Genomic DNA, 20743 nt, shown 5'->3' on the forward strand with positions numbered 1-20743 from the left:
TGGCTTACACTTTTGGAATTGGAAGTGCAGTTGCAGTGCAGCAATATGGCGCCCCTGTGTGTAGGTGGGAGAAGATTTGACCATAGAAATGACTGTTCATTTTTGAAAGGAGGAGGTGGGTAACTTCGTGTCATCAGAATTGTAAACCTAAGCGGTCAAGTCAAGATGCCCATGAGCAGCATTTCAGCCGCATATTCGTGAATCATCTGTGCATTCACATGCAACAACTCTTTTTCTGCATGTAAAATGATTATTTCCTGGGACTGGTTCGTGGCAACAGTTATTGCGATTTGATGCTTGAAAATTCATGTGGTTAGAGATTTTGGCGACCGTTGATGTTGACAGCACGCATCTGGCTGTAATTTGGTGGCGTCGCTAAGGCTAGTTGATGATTAGGCTTGCACTCGACTGTTCGTTTTGGAAGCAGCCAGTGCCAAGCTGCACTTGAACTGCTGCTGCAAGCTCACGGAACTTGACGGAACTAGTGCAGCCAAATCGAAGAGACCTATTATTTTAGTTACTGTGATTAAGAACAAAAGCATTGCAGAACCACTGCATGTGGTTCTGCTGGAAATATACTTGTGAAGTGAAATGGTCCACCCGCTCATGCTGAGCAAATTAATACCTCCAAAAGAGTGAATCCCCAGTACATCGACTGGTTCGCTGTCGGGGACTTCGAAAAACGGATATCCGCTGATCTGGCAAACGTCCCCTGCACGTCCAGAGTGGCCCGCAAACATTCGGATCTGAACAGGATGTTTGGCAGATATTTGTAGTTCATTGGGTAGCACCGTGGTTGCGGTTGCATGTCTGAGCCGGCGCTACCGGCGAACCTACTTTTGCCTAGAATCCTTCACCCAACCATTAGTATGAAGGTGGACACCATGTTGACCGCACCCCTTGTCTGCCCACAACATGGAAGAAAAAAAAAAGCAAAACCGCACTGGCACCTACTGCGATCATTCCGAGGAGTAAGAGGGCAGGCCAGAAATGCTTGGGGTGTAAACAGTGTCAGGGTTGGGTAGGTAAGTGAAAACTTTTTTGATGAGCCTTATGGATGAGTTACTGCCTAGGGTTGGTCTGGCTCTTTATCCCAAGTGGTGACCAACAGTCCATGACGCGCGGCGACCTGTCCAGCGAGATGGTGGTTGGAATTCTCGGCAGAGATATAAAATGTGGTCAAAGTTGTCTCTCGGAGCCCCACAGAGAGAGCATTTGGGTCTGTATTGGCCTGGGTGGATAAGGGCTAACAAAGCCGCTGAAGGGAATGTGCGAGCCTGGAGCTGTCTCCAGGTATAATTTAGAAGGGTGAGGGTTCGGGCTAGTGGGTAGTCAACATGGTGTGTGTGGGTGTGTGTGTAGTGGGTGTGTCCCCTCAATTGTGTGCGCTATGGATCCTCATGTCTTCAGGTAGTTTGTTCTTTCGAGAGGGAGATGTGTGGTGGGGGATAGACTAGTCTTTGCTCCCTGTAATGGAGGGTTATTTCATGATAGGTGACGAGCTGGTTCCCAGCGCTCGGTTCCCAGTGCCCTGCTCGGTTGACGTATGCTCGAGCAAGAGAGTGGGCCACTTCGTTGTCGAGGTTACCTGCGTGGGCTGGCACCCAAACTATTTGAACTGGTCGGGGTTCTGTGACACAAGAATTGAGAATTTTTCAGGTGGTAGAATGAATGTCCCCGTGCAACATTCGTGATTGCTGTTTTAGAGTCACTCAGAATGAGTGTGGCAGCGGAGGAGGAGAAAATGGCATGCGCTATGGCTCTTTCTTCGGCTTCAAGTGAGGTTATTGCCTTAATAGAGCACGAGGCTATGTGTTTGAGGTCATGCGATGCTACAGTGATGGCGTAGGCCGAATGTGGATGTACTCTGCCGCGTTCACGTAGACCGCGTCTTTGTCATTTGCATGAGCTTTATGTAAAGCCTTGGCACGAGCTTCGCGTCTGGCTTGGTTATGAACTGGGTGTACGTTTTTGGGCAGAGGGTGAACAGTGGGTCTGTCCCTGATGTGTGTTGGGATGGCGTGGGTGTTGTTGGGGGGTGGACCTGTTGGCTGAATCTTTAGAGAGGCGAGAATGTGTCTACCTGTATTTGTGGAGGAGATTGTCAATCTGAACCGTGCGATGAGCTTCAGGTAGTTCTTGTAGTGTATTGTGTACTCCCATGCGTAGGAGTTCGTTGTGGGAGATTTAAGGCTGACTTGTATGCCTGTCTTTTTAGTGCATCTACCTTCTCCTATTCCGCCTTTGTGAGGTAGAGGTAGGGAAGGGAGTAAACCATCCGACTAATCACGAAAGCCTGCACCAGATGCCTCAGGTCATGTTCACGCATGCCTCGGTGCTAAACATGACCTGAGGCATGTGTGTGCATGACGCCATTGCCACATGACGCACGCCATTACTAAATTTTTGGTCGACGTTGGGGTTCTTTCTTTGCCGTGCCGAAAATTAGTGATACCAATTGTTGGAGGCTTCAGAGAGAATGGGCGTGGCAGGGCTATGACAGAATTGTGCATAGGTCGTTGACAGAAAAAATAGCCCAATGTAGGAGAAATACGTTCTAACTTTTTTCTGTCAACGACCTATGCACAATTCTGCCATAGCCCTGGTCAACCTGGTAGCTGTCACCACCTGCAAGTCGAGAGTCAGCGCCCGTCCTGTGTTTTTCATGTTTCTTCTCGTCCTCGTTCCGTTGCGCTGTGTCAATCTGAGTCGTAGAAAGTCTGCTTAGCACAGAGACCGAAGAGCGTCTCTCATTCCTCCAGTCCTCACAACAGCGCCTGTAAAAAACGTGTCGACCCAAAAAAGCAGGAAAAGGAAGCATTGAAATTGTAGGTAACCACCGGCAAAGTGCAAGCTGATGGCTTATAAGGTCAATCATTGCCCTTGCGTGCGCCAGCTGGGTAAAGCATCCCAAATGAAAGCACAAACATGTTTGGCACGAGACAAAGCTCCTGTGCATGGTCGTGGATCAACAAATAGCAGTGATTTTAAAAGTTTGAATGCCATGCTGGTCACGTGGTATGTGTCACCTGCCCATTCGTTTTCGTTTTTGTACTACACCCACATGCAGGCAGAACCAGATAGTAGACAGTGCAGCTGACACATTCTTTGCACGCGCTTCCTGGAGCAATAGATGACGCTGTCGAAGAGAGACATGATCAAATGCATGTAGATTTGTGGCAACGTGTCGTTGATGGCTCATTGGCCAGATGTTGCCTCGGCCATGCTCCGATGAAGCTGTTATACGCAAAGTACGAGCTCTCCCCCTACAGCTAGGAGTCTGATTAATGTTGCTGACCTGTCACCAGCTGCCATGGGCATTTCAACCATGATTAGTTTTATCCTGTCGCTAAAGCAGATTGTTGGCAGCAAGGATCTCGGCAAAAAGAATATGACTACCCTGGAGAGCCTGGAAAGCGCTGCTGTAGGATCTACTTTGAAGAAATAGACACGCATGACGCAGTTTTTAAGGAATAAATGCCGCTTTTTGAGGACCTAGTATGTTTGGCTGTAATGTGATGAGTCCACTTTCTATGAACATTGGATACAACAAATGCAATCCACAGACTGTCAGGTTCGTTGTAAACGGGTGCAACTGTATATTCCTGTGCAGTTCAGGAAAAGGCACTACAAGCCAGAAGGTACATCCATATTGTTGCAGTTTTTCAGTGTGTGTCAGGCCACTGTGTGTGTGTTGGGGGGGGGGGGGGGTGTAGTGAAGTATATACATAATATATGCACACACATACCTGGTCCAGAAAGACACGGTCCAATCGCATCACTGTATCTAGTAGACACAGCAGTCACTTGGGCCAGCAAAAACGTATTTCTGCTCACAAAACCTGTTGAGCCGCTTAAATTCCTTCACAGTAACATGCAGTAACCTTATTTATGCAGTGAAGTCATACTGTAACGTAAGTCTTTTGCTGTGAACACGATTGTTGTATTTTGGGATAACGTAACAGCAATCTTTATTCTCCTGGGTTACACGTTACACAGGGCCGGCGCTGGCCGTACACACACACAGCACTTGCTGGGGGCGCTCTGCGGCGGTGGCGCCGTCTCGTGCCACGCACTCATACACGCACACACAGGCGCTGGGATGGTGGCGCCATCTCTTGCCACACACTCAATACACATACACAGCACTCCTCCTTCCTTAAGAAGGTTATCGGTAACGTAGGGGCTTGCGAACAGTTCTAGTTGAACGTCTCAACAGATGGCATCGCCGCAGCCTCCCAGGTGCTTGCGGTGCTGGCTACGTCTTCCTCGGTGCTTGCAGGTGTACCCGCTGAACTTGGTGCTGGAGTGGCCAAGTGCTTTTTCACTTGGTTGTTGTGACGGCGAACTTTCCCTTGAGGGGTTGAAACCGTTACCATCGAAGTTCCGTTCGTTTCATCAACTTCGCCCAACCACCATTTAGCTCCTCTGCCGAAATTGCGAACTGCAACCTTGTCACCTTTCTTGTATTTGGGTCCCTTTTTCGTCTCTCCGCAATGCCTCTTGGATTCTGTCAGCAACTGCTCAGGTGCACTCTCATTCTCCCTTCTAGGAATGCAAAGATCCAGCTTCGCTTTCATTGGGTATGCCAACATCAGCTCAGATGGTGACGTTCCATTTGGGCGGGGTGCTCTACGGTACATAAGCAGCCATCTCGCTAGCCGGAGCTTGAGATCTCCACCCGTGGTTTTCTTGAGGCCGTCCTTTACAGTTCGAACTGCTCTCTCAGCCAAACCATTTGATGCTGGATGGAAAGGAGCTGTCCGTAGGTGCTTAATGCCATTTTCCGAAAGGAATGCCTGGAAAGCTTGGCCAGTAAATGGGGTTCCATTGTCTGTTACAATGCACCTTGGCAGCCCAAACCGTGCAAAAATATCCCTCAAATGCTCTACAGTGTTTTCCGCTGTTGCACTTGGCACGATGATAACTTCAAGCCACTTTGACTTGGCGTCTACAAGTACAAGGAGCATTTTACCTTCAAATGGTCCGGCATAGTCCAGGTGCACACGTTCCCAGCATGCACCCGGCTCAGGCCATGGCACTGGTTCAGACTTTGCTGGCATTGGAGAATTCTGCAGACACTGTGTACACTGTCGAGCGCACTTTTCGATTTCAGCATCCATACCAGGCCACCAAAACAAAGACCTTGCCATGCCTTTCATGACAACCACTCCCTGGTGCGTTTCATGTAGCAGTTCCAAGATATGCTTCTGGGCAGGAGTAGGCACCACGATTCGGTTACCCCAGTACAAGAGATTTCTGTACGTGTTCAGCTCATCACGTCTTTGCCAGAATGGCTGTAGGGCTTTGTCCGGGGTGCTGTGTGGCCATCCGTCCTTGACCCACCGCAGCACTTGGCTTAGGGCTTGATCACAACTCGTGTAGTGCTGAAGCTGCTTCACTGACACTGTCAGTTTTTCCATGCTTGAGACTGAATTCACCAGCTCTGGTGGTTCAGGTGGATCAGCAAAGAGCACTGCCAGTGGTAGCCTGCTCATGGCATCTGCATTTCCATTGAGACGTCCAGGTCGGTGCTCAATAGTATACGTGTAGGCACCAAGTGTGAGTGCCCAACGCTGGATACGTGAAGCAGTCATGGCTGGAATTGCTTTATCTTCACGGAAGATGCCGACCAGTGGCTTGTGATCAGTGATGAGGATAAAGCTGCGACATAGCAAGTAGTCTCTGAAGCGTGTGACACCAAATATAATGGCTAGTGCCTCCTTTTCCAGATGTGAGTCAGATGAAGAACGAAAAGCTTTTGTCAAAAGCAAGGAAGCCATCATGGAGGCAAAAGTGTTGGCACACTATGACCCATCTAAGGAGCTCGTGCTAGCCTGTGACGCTTCGCCGTATGGTGTAGGTGCGGTGCTTTCACATCGTGATAAAGGGGTTGAATTCCCACTAGCATTCGCATCTCGAACTCTCACACCTGCGGAGCGGAACTACTCACATCTGGAAAAGGAGACACTAGCCATTATATTTGGTGTCACACGCTTCAGAGACTACTTGCTATGTCGCAGCTTTATCCTCATCACTGATCACAAGCCACTGGTCGGCATCTTCCGTGAAGATAAAGCAATTCCAGCCATGACTGCTTCACGTATCCAGCGTTGGGCACTCACACTTGGTGCCTACACGTATACTATTGAGCACCGACCTGGACGTCTCAATGGAAATGCAGATGCCATGAGCAGGCTACCACTGGCAGTGCTCTTTGCTGATCCACCTGAACCACCAGAGCTGGTGAATTCAGTCTCAAGCATGGAAAAACTGACAGTGTCAGTGAAGCAGCTTCAGCACTACACGAGTTGTGATCAAGCCCTAAGCCAAGTGCTGCGGTGGGTCAAGGACGGATGGCCACAAAGCACCCCGGACAAAGCCCTACAGCCATTCTGGCAAAGACGTGATGAGCTGAACACGTACAGAAATCTCTTGTACTGGGGTAACCGAATCGTGGTGCCTACTCCTGCCCAGAAGCATATCTTGGAACTGCTACATGAAACGCACCAGGGAGTGGTTGTCATGAAAGGCATGGCAAGGTCTTTGTTTTGGTGGCCTGGTATGGATGCTGAAATCGAAAAGTGCGCTCGACAGTGTACACAGTGTCTGCAGAATTCTCCAATGCCAGCAAAGTCTGAACCAGTGCCATGGCCTGAGCCGGGTGCATGCTGGGAACGTGTGCACCTGGACTATGCCGGACCATTTGAAGGTAAAATGCTCCTTGTACTTGTAGACGCCAAGTCAAAGTGGCTTGAAGTTATCATCGTGCCAAGTGCAACAGCGGAAAACACTGTAGAGCATTTGAGGGATATTTTTGCACGGTTTGGGCTGCCAAGGTGCATTGTAACAGACAATGGAACCCCATTTACTGGCCAAGCTTTCCAGGCATTCCTTTCGGAAAATGGCATTAAGCACCTACGGACAGCTCCTTTCCATCCAGCATCAAATGGTTTGGCTGAGAGAGCAGTTCGAACTGTAAAGGACGGCCTCAAGAAAACCACGGGTGGAGATCTCAAGCTCCGGCTAGCGAGATGGCTGCTTATGTACCGTAGAGCACCCCGCCCAAATGGAACGTCACCATCTGAGCTGATGTTGGCATACCCAATGAAAGCGAAGCTGGATCTTTGCATTCCTAGAAGGGAGAATGAGAGTGCACCCGAGCAGTTGCTGACAGAATCCAAGAGGCATTGCGGAGAGACGAAAAAGGGACCCAAATACAAGAAAGGTGACAAGGTTGCAGTTCGCAATTTCGGCAGAGGAGCTAAATGGTGGTTGGGCGAAGTTGATGAAACGAACGGAACTTCGATGGTAACGGTTTCAACCCCTCAAGGGAAAGTTCGCCGTCACAACAACCAAGTGAAAAAGCACTTGGCCACTCCAGCACCAAGTACAGCGGGTACACCTGCAAGCACCGAGGAAGACGTGGCCAGCACCGCAAGCACCTGGGAGGCTGCGGCGATGCCATCTGTGAGACGTTCAACTAGAACTGTTCGCAAGCCCCTACGTTACCGATAACCTTCTTAAGGAAGGAGGAGTGCTGTGTATGTGTATTGAGTGTGTGGCAAGAGATGGCGCCACCATCCCAGCGCCTGTGTGTGCGTGTATGAGTGCGTGGCACGAGACGGCGCCACCGCCGCAGAGCGCCCCCAGCAAGTGCTGTGTGTGTGTACGGCCAGCGCCGGCCCTGTGTAACGTGTAACCCAGGAGAATAAAGATTGCTGTTACGTTATCCCAAAATACAACAACTGCTTCGCGGAAATCCAACTTGGAAAACTTGACTCCGCCTTGCAAGGATGCGAATATGTCTTCAACTTTTGGCAATGGGTACTGTGTCGTTACCACTGCTGGATTCACACCGATCTTATAGTCTCCACAAATCCTGACACTTTGGCCATCTGCTTTGAGTACTGGTACAATCGGTGAAGCCCACTCAGAATGGTCCACTGGTGTGATGATGTTTTCACGTTCTAGACGCTGAAGTTCATTTTCAACCTTGGCCCGAAGTGCGTAGGGTACTGTGCGAGGTCTGAAGTATCGTGGCTGTGCATCCGGTCGAACGTTGATATGCACCTGTGGTCCTTTCAGTGTCCCGCAGCCTGGTCTGAAGATCTCTTCAAACTCCTGCAGCATTTCTTTCACTTTCCCTTCAGTGGTGCTTTCGAGCTGTGTCGCATTTACTTGGCGTGGTAGCAGGTCAAATGCTGTAAGCCAATCCCTGCCGCACAGGTTAGGGCTCTTGCAGGCTACTACAAGCAGTGTCTGCTGACATGTAGTCTTGCCAAGACATACGTCAACCACCAGCGTTCCCTGCACCGGTATTGTTCCACGTATGCAGTTCAGCTTGATGTCTGTCCGTGAAAGCTGCGGCAAAACACCTTGGTGCTGCCGGTAAGTATCTTTTGAGATTAACGAAACGGGAGAACCTGAATCCAACTCCATTTCCAGTGGCACTCCATTGACTATGAATGTCACTGTGATTGGCTTCAGGGGTGACTGTGCACGCAAAGAACGCAGGTAGTACTCAGGTGGCTTCTCGGTCGACTGTACTGCATTCACTGCAGTTGCGCTCAACTTCTTCCCTTTCTCAGCACCAGACAAACAGTAGTTCGCCAGGTGACCTACTTTGTCGCACTTGTAACACCTTGTGTTGATGTGCTTGCATTCCGGGGGCCTGTGATCACGGGATCCGCAGCGTACACACGGCCTGGACTTCTCTTGGCGTCCGGTTTTGATTTTGCCTTTAGGCTTCGGGTCTTGCCCTTTTTGGCCACCGAGCCCTTGCAGGTGCTGCTTTTTCTTGTGCTTGACATAATTCGCTGAGCCTTCTTGAACCGGGGAAGTCGGTATGTCCGCGTGGCCCTTTCGCAGCTCGTTTGCGTTGAGTTCCGCCGCCTCTGCCGTTCTAGCAATCTCCAGCGCTTTATCTAGGGTGAGGCTCTTCTCAACTAACAACCGTTGCTGCACGGCTCTGTCACGAATTCCACACACAAGTCTGTCTCTCAGCATGCGGTTCAGCGCCGTACCGAAGTTGCAGTGTTCCGCCATTTGCCGGAGCTCGGCGACGAACACCGCGACGCTTTCATTCTCGAGCTGTACTCTGGTGTGGAAGCGATAACTTTCGGCTATTTCCGATGGAGCGGGGCTGAAGTGGCTTTTGAGAATAGCCATGAGTTCAGTAAACTTCTTTTCTTTAGGCTTTACGGGCGCTAGCAAACTACGGAGCGTCGCGTACGTGCTTGTGCCGACCGTCGACAAAAATACCCACTTTTTCTTATCGTCGTCTTCGATGCCATTTGCATTGAAGAACGCATCCAGCCGTTCCGTGTATGACGACCACGGCTCTTTGTTGTCGTATTCTTCGACTCGACCAAACGTCGCCATGTTTGCGCGGGAACGAAGCGTGCTTCACTTCACTGGCTACTGGCGCAAGTTCACTTGCCTGCGTGCATCACGATGCGATGTCTTCGCTTGCGTCCGGGTCCCCGCTATCCCATCCTCGTCGCCAGTTGTTGTATTTTGGGATAACGTAACAGCAATCTTTATTCTCCTGGGTTACACGTTACACAGGGCCGGCGCTGGCCGTACACACACACAGCACTTGCTGGGGGCGCTCTGCGGCGGTGGCGCCGTCTCGTGCCACGCACTCATACACGCACACACAGGCGCTGGGATGGTGGCGCCATCTCTTGCCACACACTCAATACACATACACAGCAACGATCATGTAAAAGTGCACTAGGAAAATATTTGTTGGGCTCTTAATAAACTCTCTTCGTGGCTGTGCTTTGCGAAAAACCACCAAATTTGTGATTTTATTTTGCGATAAAGTATTGAGATTCAAAAATGCTGGACTTGTCACAGCCTTTTTGGTATTATTGACATTTGCATAGCAGCCAAAAGTAAAAGTACAATGCACTTTGATTTACGAAATCCTTTGGTCTATTGCTTCTTTCTCGCAATCCCGTGAGCAAATACCTTAACCCTTTGTGGGACAATGGGATACATACGTCCCACTTTGTTCTTCATATTAAAGGGCTTGTTCGAGGCAGTGGGGCGCAGTCCCACTTATGTTGCGTGGCCACCTATTTTAAGGTTTCAATGATTTGTTTAAAAGCGGTTTCAGCCATGCTCACTAGATGAAGTAATGAGTTGAGACCTTGAAACTTCAGTCGTTCTTTTTTCGGGTTCATCACAAGTTTTTGGCTATATTCGATCTTGCAAAAAACAAAATCAAAGTGCCCGGTGAGTGATTACTTTTTTTCTGCATAGAGAGTAACAACTCTAGATCACAACGTGGATTTGTTCTGAAGATTTGAGATGAGAAGTAATAAGAGGAAAGCACTTTCTTTTTACCATGCTCAAAATATCTGGGCATTTAACGATTCAATATTGAGTGGTAATTTTTAAACATCGTATGTAGAGTTTGTTCTTGGGCGTCAAATCATCAATAGCCAAACATTCAGTACTGCCAGTAGCAAGAAGCCCTTCCGAATGAACATGGAGGGTAAAAAAATGACCAAATATAGTTGGCGTCTTGGGTGAAGTTCGCCATATTGGCAAAGAAGACACTTTTGAAAGTCAAAAGCGCAGATGCCGTTGGTGTTCCAGAATGGGAAAAGTAGTGCGAACAAGTTCATAAAGTGGTTAGAAGAAACTACCTCAGTGAGGAAACCCATGTAGGTGAATGGGACAAATACGTCCTATTTTCTTGATCCCCATTTAGTACCAACACGACAAATATGTCCACACATTTTTCCGTTTCTGTGCGCTTCATCTGCTCATGCAATCAAATTTTTTTCATCAATTTTACAAAAAAATTTATGCTGTCCCACAAATGTTTAAGTCAGGGAAGGTGTTTATCTTATTTCCCTTCGTTAGATAGCTTTATATTTTTACAGCCTGTTGTGCATACTGTACACAATACAGGCTGATTTACTCTTTTGCCCAATTCTGCCTTTTCAGGTCATCTAGCCTCCAGCTGTATGAGACTGATCCAGAAGTTCTTAGCAGGCGCATGAAACAAATAGATTATGGCAAGAGTACTGTGGGTTACAAGCGTTACTGTGCTTCTGTACCTCGGTAAGTGCAATGCTTCGATTTCTGCTCCAACTACTGCATTCTTCATTAAACGAGATTTGCTGCTCCATCCTGATACAGGTTTCCAAAATTGCTTTAAAATGAATGTCGGGAAATACTGCATTTACTTGCGTGATTTGCTCCCTTGCATAATTTGTGCACTCCTAATTTATTACTAGGATTAATAAAAGAACTTTTACTCTGTTATTTTGGGCTCCCTGCTGCGCCATACCACCAGCATGCATACGGGTCTGCACAAGGCAGACTTGGGAAGATCGGTGCTGTCGCGTTGCTATGTACGGCTGCGAAAGGTGAATGGCAAGGGGGCAAATTGCGCAACGTTTACCCGGCTCGCGCACCGGAATCCGAAACTACCGAACCACTTGCTCTTCAGTGTGCTGCTAGTCAGCCAGGCTGCACATGACTGCGCGTTTTATGTTTTATCGCCCGATATCTTTGTTTGCCTCCGACTGCTGGCTTCGCAGTTGTATTGTTGCGAGTTTAATCTTTTGAGCTGCGCACGCACCGTCATGCCATCCTGCGGGGAACGTGAGACAAGGCAGCAGGGGGTATGCATCTTGTATTTGGGGCCAACTTTTTTTCTTTTGGCCAGCGAGGGGTGTGAGCTGGGGAGGTTCGACTTTGTAGAGTTTTGTGGGACGTGTTCATAAAATTTTCATGTAATATGTGCACCTCCTTTTTAAAACCTTAACTCTTTCCTTACTGCACCATAGGACGTGGGTCATATGGCCATAAGTTTCTTACTAGTCACTTGAGGGAAAGCTGGCGGCGCTGCACTTCATCCACCATGGATGCCCGAGGCATGCCTGGAAGACAGCAGCTTCGGATTGACATCTGGTGGCTTGTTGACTGTGCTACGGATTGATTTTTTTGGTTTTCGTTTTCATTGATGTTTTGTGCGCTTTATGGTGGTGTAGTTATCCAGCTACGCATGCAGTTCATTTGAGATCCGAAGCATCTGAAGGCGCTCGAAGTGAGCTGAGCACAGTGTCTGGTGCTTGCTAGACCTGAAGCCCATTTGCCCCATCGTTTGGAGCCATTCACGCAGCAAGCTGGCTTTGTCCAGCACAAGCCTGTGCTACCTGTGCATCGAAAGGTGAAGGAAGCGAACAGAGTGTTTTGTGAATTAAGAAGTCAGCAGTCTGCTGCTGTCACCACTTTGCACATCTCTCGTAGGAGTCTCGGAGGCACTTATCTTTTAAATGTGCAATTTATTCCGAACAGCGCAACTTATATTAACCGTATTAGTTGAGGATTGTGTTTACTTCATTTTGAAAACTGGTGGTGGCCGCACATTGCATACAGGAACGACTTCCACTTCATTAATTAATGCATACAGATGCATGTTGCACTTGTCAGCATGAACACAGCTGTCACTTACTTGTGGTAGGAAAGGTTTTCGCTTCCTAATTCATGTTTTTTTATCTAGTTGATCTTGAGAATCACTTGTATAACCCTTTGATGGTTGAATTTGTTTTGAAAAAACTTTCCCAGAATGTCAGATTATTTTATTGCCAATCTGTAATAAACAAAATGAGTAAAGTCAGGGAAAAAAAAGTTGAAAATAGAATTAAGGTCAGTATTTTGGGGCCAGCCTCACTGAGAACTGGAAAGTGTTCAGCAGTATTTACAAGTATGGTAGTACTTCAAACGTGGCTTTCTGCACAGTGCCTTGTCACAGCATGCACACATAAAATGTATATCTGTTCTCCACTTGGGGTGCTGATTCGCTGTGTGCGGCTGCCTTGGCCAGAGGTCTAGAAACATAATAAATACCCCGCGAGTGTGGGTGATGAACAAACTGAGCAGCGCCAGTAAAGATAAAAATCAACTTTTGCGCGTCACCGCAAGCTGGGCTGCACACTGAAGACCGAAATCATTTCTTTTTCTTCGCAAGAAGGTAGCATAAGCTATTTTGTAACATTTGTAGGTCCTAAGAGGTGGCAGCACCTCCCAGTGAGCATGTGTCATCAGTATGGCGTGAAATTTCAAACGCAAGGTCGGAACTGTTCCTGTAGGGCAAAAAAACCCTGCAGGGCTGAAATCCGCCACCGTACATGAACGGCAAAAACCATGAAATGGTGTAAATAATAATGCATGCAAAATACTCGCTTCTTCCTGCAGAACAGCTTAAAAGAATGGTCAGAGAAGCCAATGGCAAGACGTTAGTGAGAATTTGATTCATTCACAATATAATTGTGCTTTAAGTGTGTGTGCGTGCGCGTAACATTGGCTGCTTCATGAGCAATGCACCTCTAGGCATGGTGCACAGTTACTCCAGAGTTAAGTGGTTCAAATTTAGTAAAGCTAAAGAGGGGATATATGAAAACAAAGAAGATACAACAAGCTTGCAGCCCTGTATACGTCATGCCTTGTGACCTTGTGTGTGTACCAGTCACCATGGTATTCGGCTGCTGAGCCCAAGGTTACAGGATCGAATATCGGTTGCAGTGGACACATTTTGATGCAGATGAAATGCAAAAATGCCTGTGGGCTGTAAAATGCCAAGGCGTGTTAAAGAACTCTAGGTGATCAAAATTAATTCAGAGCCCTCCACTACAGCCTCTCTTATAGTCCATGTGCAGCTTTGGGATGTTAAACTCCACATACCTTTTGTGCTGGAATCATGAAAGAGTAGTAAGCATCAATGTATAGGAAGGGCAGTGTTAGACCTGTATGATTATAGACGAGTGAACTTACTCGATTGATTAGAAGACCATTGGTAAAATAATTGACGATAGAATCCAAGCAATGCTAGACTTTAGTCTCTCACTCTGAGTCTACCAAAGGAACAGCTTGGTTTTAGGAACAACAGACCATATTAATGCCATTAAAGAGGCTGTAAAGAAATCTCCACAATATAACAAGGCCCTATATATAGCTCTTCTAGATTACAAAAAGCATCTGATTCAGACTAAACATCGGCAGTCATGCAGGCATTCTGTAGTGTGTGAAGGAAACATACATAAATGTGCTAGAAAATATCTGCATTAACTGCGCACCATCCATAGTCCTTGAAGGAGTGATAAATTGCTATCAGAAATGTTGTGTGGCAGGAGATGCGATATGTCCATTGTTATTTACTGCATGTTCACAATAAAAAGTATTCAGAGGGTTGGGTTTGGAAAAACTATGCATAAAGGGTAATGGCAAACACCTTGGCAACTCTGATTTGTTTACAAAAAATTGGGAGGGGGGGGGGGGGGGGGTGATTGCAGCTTATGGTAGAGGACAAGCAAAATACAACCGTAGTTTTAAAAGGATAATAAAGAATACTAAGTCTGGCAAGTGAGCGGCAGTTTACCATAGGTAGTGATGAAAAGCATCTATATATACTTCGTCTCATAAGTTGCTTGCAAAGCTATGGAAGCTAGAGACCTCCTCAGGCAGTCGTGAGTGCATCAGACGTGTGCCTCCACGCCTTGTCATCTACTTGTCATCTGATCGCAGCTCTTGCAGATGTAGTTGAAAAAGAATATAAATTGATCCTGTCTACATACTGAACACTGAAAGAAAATTAGGTAGTTTTAGAACAGTGTATGCAGGAAATGTTAAATACAAGTATTTTGTGGGATGTTGTGGTGTTTGTTACATATGCTATGGACTGCAGCCTAGTGGCACCATCTGGTTCTCACGACAGAAACCATTTTTGTCAACAAACTGGCATTCAGGGTGTCTTGTGACCTGGTAAACCTGGAACTAACATGGAAATTTTGTGTACCTGGAAAAATCGGACAGTTGCCAAGGATGCTGTTGAAAAAGCCTCCAAGTCCAGAAAACAGACCGGCTGAAATTGACTCAATGGTCTGCTGTGAATTTTGATGGCATTGTTTGTGCCCAGCACACAGTCCATTCACATTGACATTGTATCTTTTTGCTTCTGGCATGTATAAAGCATGGCAACCTGTCAGTTTCAGCTCTTTTTTTCTTTTCTCTTGGACAAAAGGCCAAGAAGTGATAGTAGCCGCGATGGCTCAGTGGTTATGGCACTGGACTGCTGACCCGAAAGACACGGGTTTGATCCTGTCCATGGCAGTCGAATTTCGATAGAAGCGAAATTCAAGAGGCCCGTGTACTGTGCGATGTAAGTGCACGTTAAAAGAACCCCAGGTGGTCAAAATTTCCACAGCCCTTTACTATAGTGTCCCTCATAGCCTAAGTTGCTTTGGAACGTTAAACCCCCATAAACCAAACCTAAACCATCTGTTTTTTGTCGTCTATGAAGTGAACACTGCATATACTGGTTGGTTCTGTACTGGTTGTCACAATTCTCCTAAAATTTAAGCTGGTGCAGATTAATAGACGTGGCTATGTTCAAAAGTATTTTCTGTGGAATAAGCCATAGCTAGTAATGTGTGGAATTCATGCACTTTCAGTGTTCTCATGAGAGGTACTACGCTTCCCTGCTGTGGCATCAAAATCAATCTGGAAAGCTTACCGTAAAAACCCACATGTGGACCCGCACATAATGGTTTTATTTTGGGGATAGCAAAAATGTAAAAAAAAGTACTAATCCGCATATAATGAGAGTAAGGAAAGGCAGTCAGCTCAAAGATGTTCCAGAAGTCGCGAAAGTCGACCTACTCTGCTTATTTGTGCACACCAGTGCGCCAGATACGACACGTGTAGTGTGAGCTTAAAATGTCTGGTAGATACAGATCTGGACGCTACGCTAGCACCTACTTGTGTCCTGCGTCATGAGTATGTGCAGACTGATTCACGCGCATGCTCCGGAAGTGTCTGTAGTCTGAGCTTTAGTGATCGTCATTGTCAGGTGTAGTGTCTTCCGAAAGGTCCTTGTCAGAGATATTTTTCCATAGAAGCAAGTCTTCGGTACCGTTGAGCCCGTTTGATATGCCACATTTCCTGAAATCGCAACCGGCAATACAACTGCACAGCGTGGCTGGAGAGGTCCATGTTTGGCGGCAGTAACAGCAGGCTCTTCCTACCTCATCCAGACCATGTAGCAACGCTTGAGGCAGTACTGATGCTTTCAATAGCTACGATTACTCTTTTTTTTAAAAGCAGCCGAGTACTGCTTTTGCAGTCTACCCTGGGAGGTGTGATTTTCCTGCTGTCTCGAGGTCAGGTCAGCGTAGGGAACTGGCACCAAAATTGAAGCTACCGACCACGCCACCGCTACATAGCGCCTCTCTTGAAGCGTGGGGGTGATCGTGTTCGATGATAATGAAACCGGAACTGTGGATTTTGGTTGGAAATTGTTTGGATCTTATTATATACAAGAGGTGGAAATTTGATGTGCTAGAATCTGGAAAAAAACTCGTATTATTTGCAGAAACTGAAACAGATAGATGCTAGTTGCTCTGTGGTTCAAACTGTGATGACCAGGTCATAAAGAGCTGTTACTTTGTGAAAATCGCCTTCCGCTTGTCACGTGGCATTGCTCTTGTTTAGCGTATGAAGCTCCTGTAAACATGTCGAGTGTGTCATTTAGATAATTTTTCAGAAGTTTCTCAAAGTGGAGCTGTCTGTTTCTCTTGCGAAAGTATGCACAATGCCATCCCATATGACCATCACTCTTGTGAACCATTAATACAGCACACGAACTTGTGAACGTAACTTTAATTAATTAATTAATTTATTTGTACATACTACAGCCAGCCCCTACAGGGGCTGTCGCAGGAGTGCACATATACATTCAAAAACTAAAGACATGGTAGCAAAAAATTAAAACATCAAGTTGAATACATAAGGAAAATTGCACAAATTGAGAGCATAGGTACAGTAAATAAAGAGGTTACGAATCAGTTATGGCCTGTATAAATTTGCCGATAGGGAGGGAACGCACTGAACCGGGCAATATATTCCAGAGTTCGATGGTGTGCGGAAAGAAACTGTATTTAAACACCTTAGTGCGCGCAAAGTAAGGTGAAAAATTAAGATAATGATAACTTCTTGTTGAAGATGGTATGGCACTCGTGATGTACTTGTCGCTTGAGAGTTGATAGTGCGAATTAGCGACCCAGTGCATAAATTTTAATAATTCTAGTTGCTGTTGAGTAGCAAGGGTAGTGATTTGTAATGATTTCAGGGCAGAAGAGGATGAAAAGTCACTGCGATATTTATTACATATGAAGTGAACTGATTTCCTTTGGATGGCCTCAGTTTTCTTAATCTCTGTTACCTTGTAAGGATTCCACATGAAACAAGCATGGGTATCATAAATGGCCAGCGGCGATTTATTGTTCGAACTGCGCGACAATGTTCAACACTCTAAGCTTTCAAACCTAGCATCCGTAAAGGAAATCCCTGTCTCAGTGACTTCCCATCAATCACTGAACACTGTCTGAGGCGTAATATCTGAAACTGATTTTGTACACATCACCGAAAAAAAATTCTCGAAGGGTTCAGCGACCAAGATGTCATAGATGTCCATCGAATCAAGATCCGGAACGACAATAAGGAAATAGACACAAAACACTTGATCCTTATGTTCAACACCAGCACATTGCCTGACACAATCAACGATATTTGAAAGCTAATGTAAGACCATACATACCAAACCCTCGCAGATGTTTCAGTTGTCAAAGGTTTTGCCACGGCTCACAGGGTTGCCACGTTCGCAAAACTTGCGTAAAATATACTTCGAAGGATCATCATTCTGATGAATGTGACACAGCCCCGCGCTGCCCAAACTGTGAAGTTGACCATGCTGCATACTCCAGGGCATGTACGTCCTGGAAGCAAAAAAAAAAGGAAATAATCACCATAAAGACACCACGGGTTACCGAGCATCCGCAGAGACATCCCCGCAGTGGGATGATGGTGAACAGTGCATCAGCACGGACCCGAGCACCCGCGCCTAGCCATGCGTGGCATCGCCATGTCCGGGGAAAGGGGGTCCTGGTGGTTGAGCCGATGCCGAGCGTTTGGACCTGTAAGGCCCCTCGGCGAAGGCAACAGACCACTTTGGCCCCAGCTTCCTGTAGACGGCACCTCCGGCCTGACCCGACTGGGAAAACATTTCATTTAAAGAAGCGAGAAGGCGTTTTGCGCTTACGAACACATTCTCTTTCACAGCAAAACAAAACTTCGCTGATATAGTGTGCAGGGGCGTAGCACCACACGGCACACCGGCACCTTCCGAGGCCACTTCCAGCGAGCTTATGGCAGGGCCATCCACGTCCCAAGCAGGGACGGTGAAGGCTGCTCTGCCACCTCCAAAGCAGGGAGCGCCGGCCCATGGGTCGGCATCCCGAAGGACTTCCCCCCCGTCGGGGGAGGCCTGAAACTACAACTGCGGCTTCGCGGTCCTCCAGCACCTCTGGCGAGGTGATGGATGTAACTCTCAGTCGCCTGCTTTGCAGCGGCGCAACAGCTCTGTTGAGCGAAAAAAAAAGGCCCTCATAACGGGCCCAGAACGTAAGTAAATGCCTTAGCGTTCCCACCCAAAACATAAACATGGCTTTCTTAGTTCAGTGGAACTGTAGAGGTCTGTTGAGGAATTGCAGTGACATAACAGATATTTTAGGGTCAATGTGTCCCGTAGCCTTATGTCTTCAGGAAACCAATCTAGGTCCAAAACATTTGAATATCCTGAAACATTATAAAACTTTTAGACGCGATCGTGAGCAGGCAAAGAGACTCTCGGGAGGCGTCGCGATTGTCATTCAAAGTGGCGTCCTTGCTCGAGAAATCAAAACAAAACTTGAAGTCGTTGCGGTCATCATTGTCACCTATAAAACAGTTAATATCGGTTCTGTATATATTCCTCCACATTTTACATTAACAGCTCATGATCTACAAGAACTCATCGATGAACTTCCAGAACCATATCTAATAGTTGGGGATTTTAACGCTCACTCCCCTCTTTGGGGAAGCGAGCGCTGTGACTACAGGGGCCAAATAATCGAAGATTTTATCCTCACAAATAATGTATGCCTTTTAAATACGGAAAAGGCCACATACTGCTCCCCTCCCTTGGGGAAAATGACCTGTTTGGATTTGTCGTTTACTTCACCTTTTGTTTTTAACGATTTTAAATGGGATGTCACTGACAACCTTTATGGTAGCGATCACCTCCCTATACTGATCACTTTAACATCTCCACTGGAAATAATGTCAACAAAACCGCGATGCTGGAAGCTGCATCTAGCAGACTGGGAACTTTTTAGAGCAAAAGCCATTTTGCAAAATGTAGATTTAGAAAATCTGAGCATCGATCAGATAAACGAAAAGTTCACCAATTGTATCGTAACTGCTGGAGAATTAGCTATTCCGCAGTCTTCTGGAGTAGTGCGACAAAACCACTAAGTGTGGTGGACAAAAAACTGCAAGGCAGCAAAAAAAGAACAAAGTAGAGCTTGGGGTAAATTTTCTTCTGATTTTCAAGCAATTGCGAAAACATGGAAACAACTGAGGTATTTTCGGCAGTATCGGCACCAGCAACAGTTAGAACATCGCTTGGCGCAGAGCCAGAAGAACCACCTCTAGAGCGTGTTGAAGGCTTATCGCCTGAAATGGCCAAAGAGTTATTTTTCGCAGCGGGCCCAGGGTTAAGCTCAACATCGCCACTTAACAAAAGGCGACTTAGACAAAACAGGGCATGTGAAAGTCAGACAAGACTACGTGAGCAAGGTAACAGCAGCAAGAACCGGTCGTCGAATCGGACACAGTATGCATGAGGAAGGTAACATACCTGCATAAGAAACAAGCATCGGCTAAGCATTCTGTTGTTGCCGCTGCCACCGAGCCCACTGAAGGTGAGGGTCAAATCCAGTCCTTTTATATCCTTGAGAGGTGACGTCACTGGACTACTGCCGGCTGCAATTGGGTGATCGATGGTGACGACAGACCAGCTTGGAGCTTTACTGTCGATGGCCATGCAGCAAAGAAACGCACCTACATCCACGTGCTCCTTGCTCAGCAAAGGTGAAGCTGCAGTCGCTGCGATGCTCACGCCAAGCAGCGCATGCTGGCCGAAGAACAGCGATACGATGACGCATCCCAGGCACTGCATAAGAAACAAGCATCGGCTGAGTCGCGCACTTTTGGTGTTGTGAGAAGGAAAAGGCTGCTGCCAAGATTGCTGCACTGACTCCTTGTTGGAATGTAACAGCATTTGTGGGCCCATTATAGCTGGGCATTGCAGTGCGGTGACACCAATATGCAAGGGTTAAGCGAGCCATGTACCATCAAGAATGCCGCGTTTGGGACCCCATTCCACATTTGGAGTTGTGCCTTTAGGTGTCACAAAGGAGCATGGAAGGGGATACTTTGCTAAAGGTGTCGCTTGCCTTATTTATTTATTTATGCATATACCTACATCGCCAATGGGGCATTATTGTAGGGGGTTATGAATGTGGTAATATACAAAAGTCAGGGACAAAAAAAGAATATCAAAGCAACAAGAACAAATACAAAATAGTGTAACTAATATGACGAAACTCATTGGAAACAGGTCTCAAGCAGAGCTGAGGAAAACATTGTAGAAGGAACATTGACAATTCTTTCAGGCAGATGATTCCATTCGTTTATCGTGGAAGAGAAAAATGAATGGGCAAAAACATTCTTGCGGCAAGCAGTCCAATTTTTTTCGGGTGATCAGTTCTAGAGGAAATATAATGTGGGGCCTTCAAGTAAACAGTTTCGTCTATTCCGATGTCACTGCTATATACACTGT

The 20743-nt window shown here is 46.8% G+C and overlaps 1 protein-coding gene across 1 annotated transcript in view; it reads left to right on the forward strand.

The window, feature by feature from the left end:
- The window catches only part of Slbp (Stem-loop binding protein), a 69892-nt gene that overhangs the window by 25272 nt on the left and 23877 nt on the right, over positions 1-20743 (forward strand). Inside the window, exon 4 of the mRNA XM_077645476.1 lies at positions 10966-11082. Within this exon, the coding sequence (XP_077501602.1) occupies positions 10966-11082 (117 nt within the window). The remainder of the gene's footprint in view (positions 1-10965; positions 11083-20743) is intronic.

Source organism: Amblyomma americanum, chromosome 1, assembly GCF_052857255.1.
Source record: "Amblyomma americanum isolate KBUSLIRL-KWMA chromosome 1, ASM5285725v1, whole genome shotgun sequence".
NCBI classification, from domain to species: Eukaryota; Metazoa; Arthropoda; class Arachnida; order Ixodida; family Ixodidae; genus Amblyomma; species Amblyomma americanum.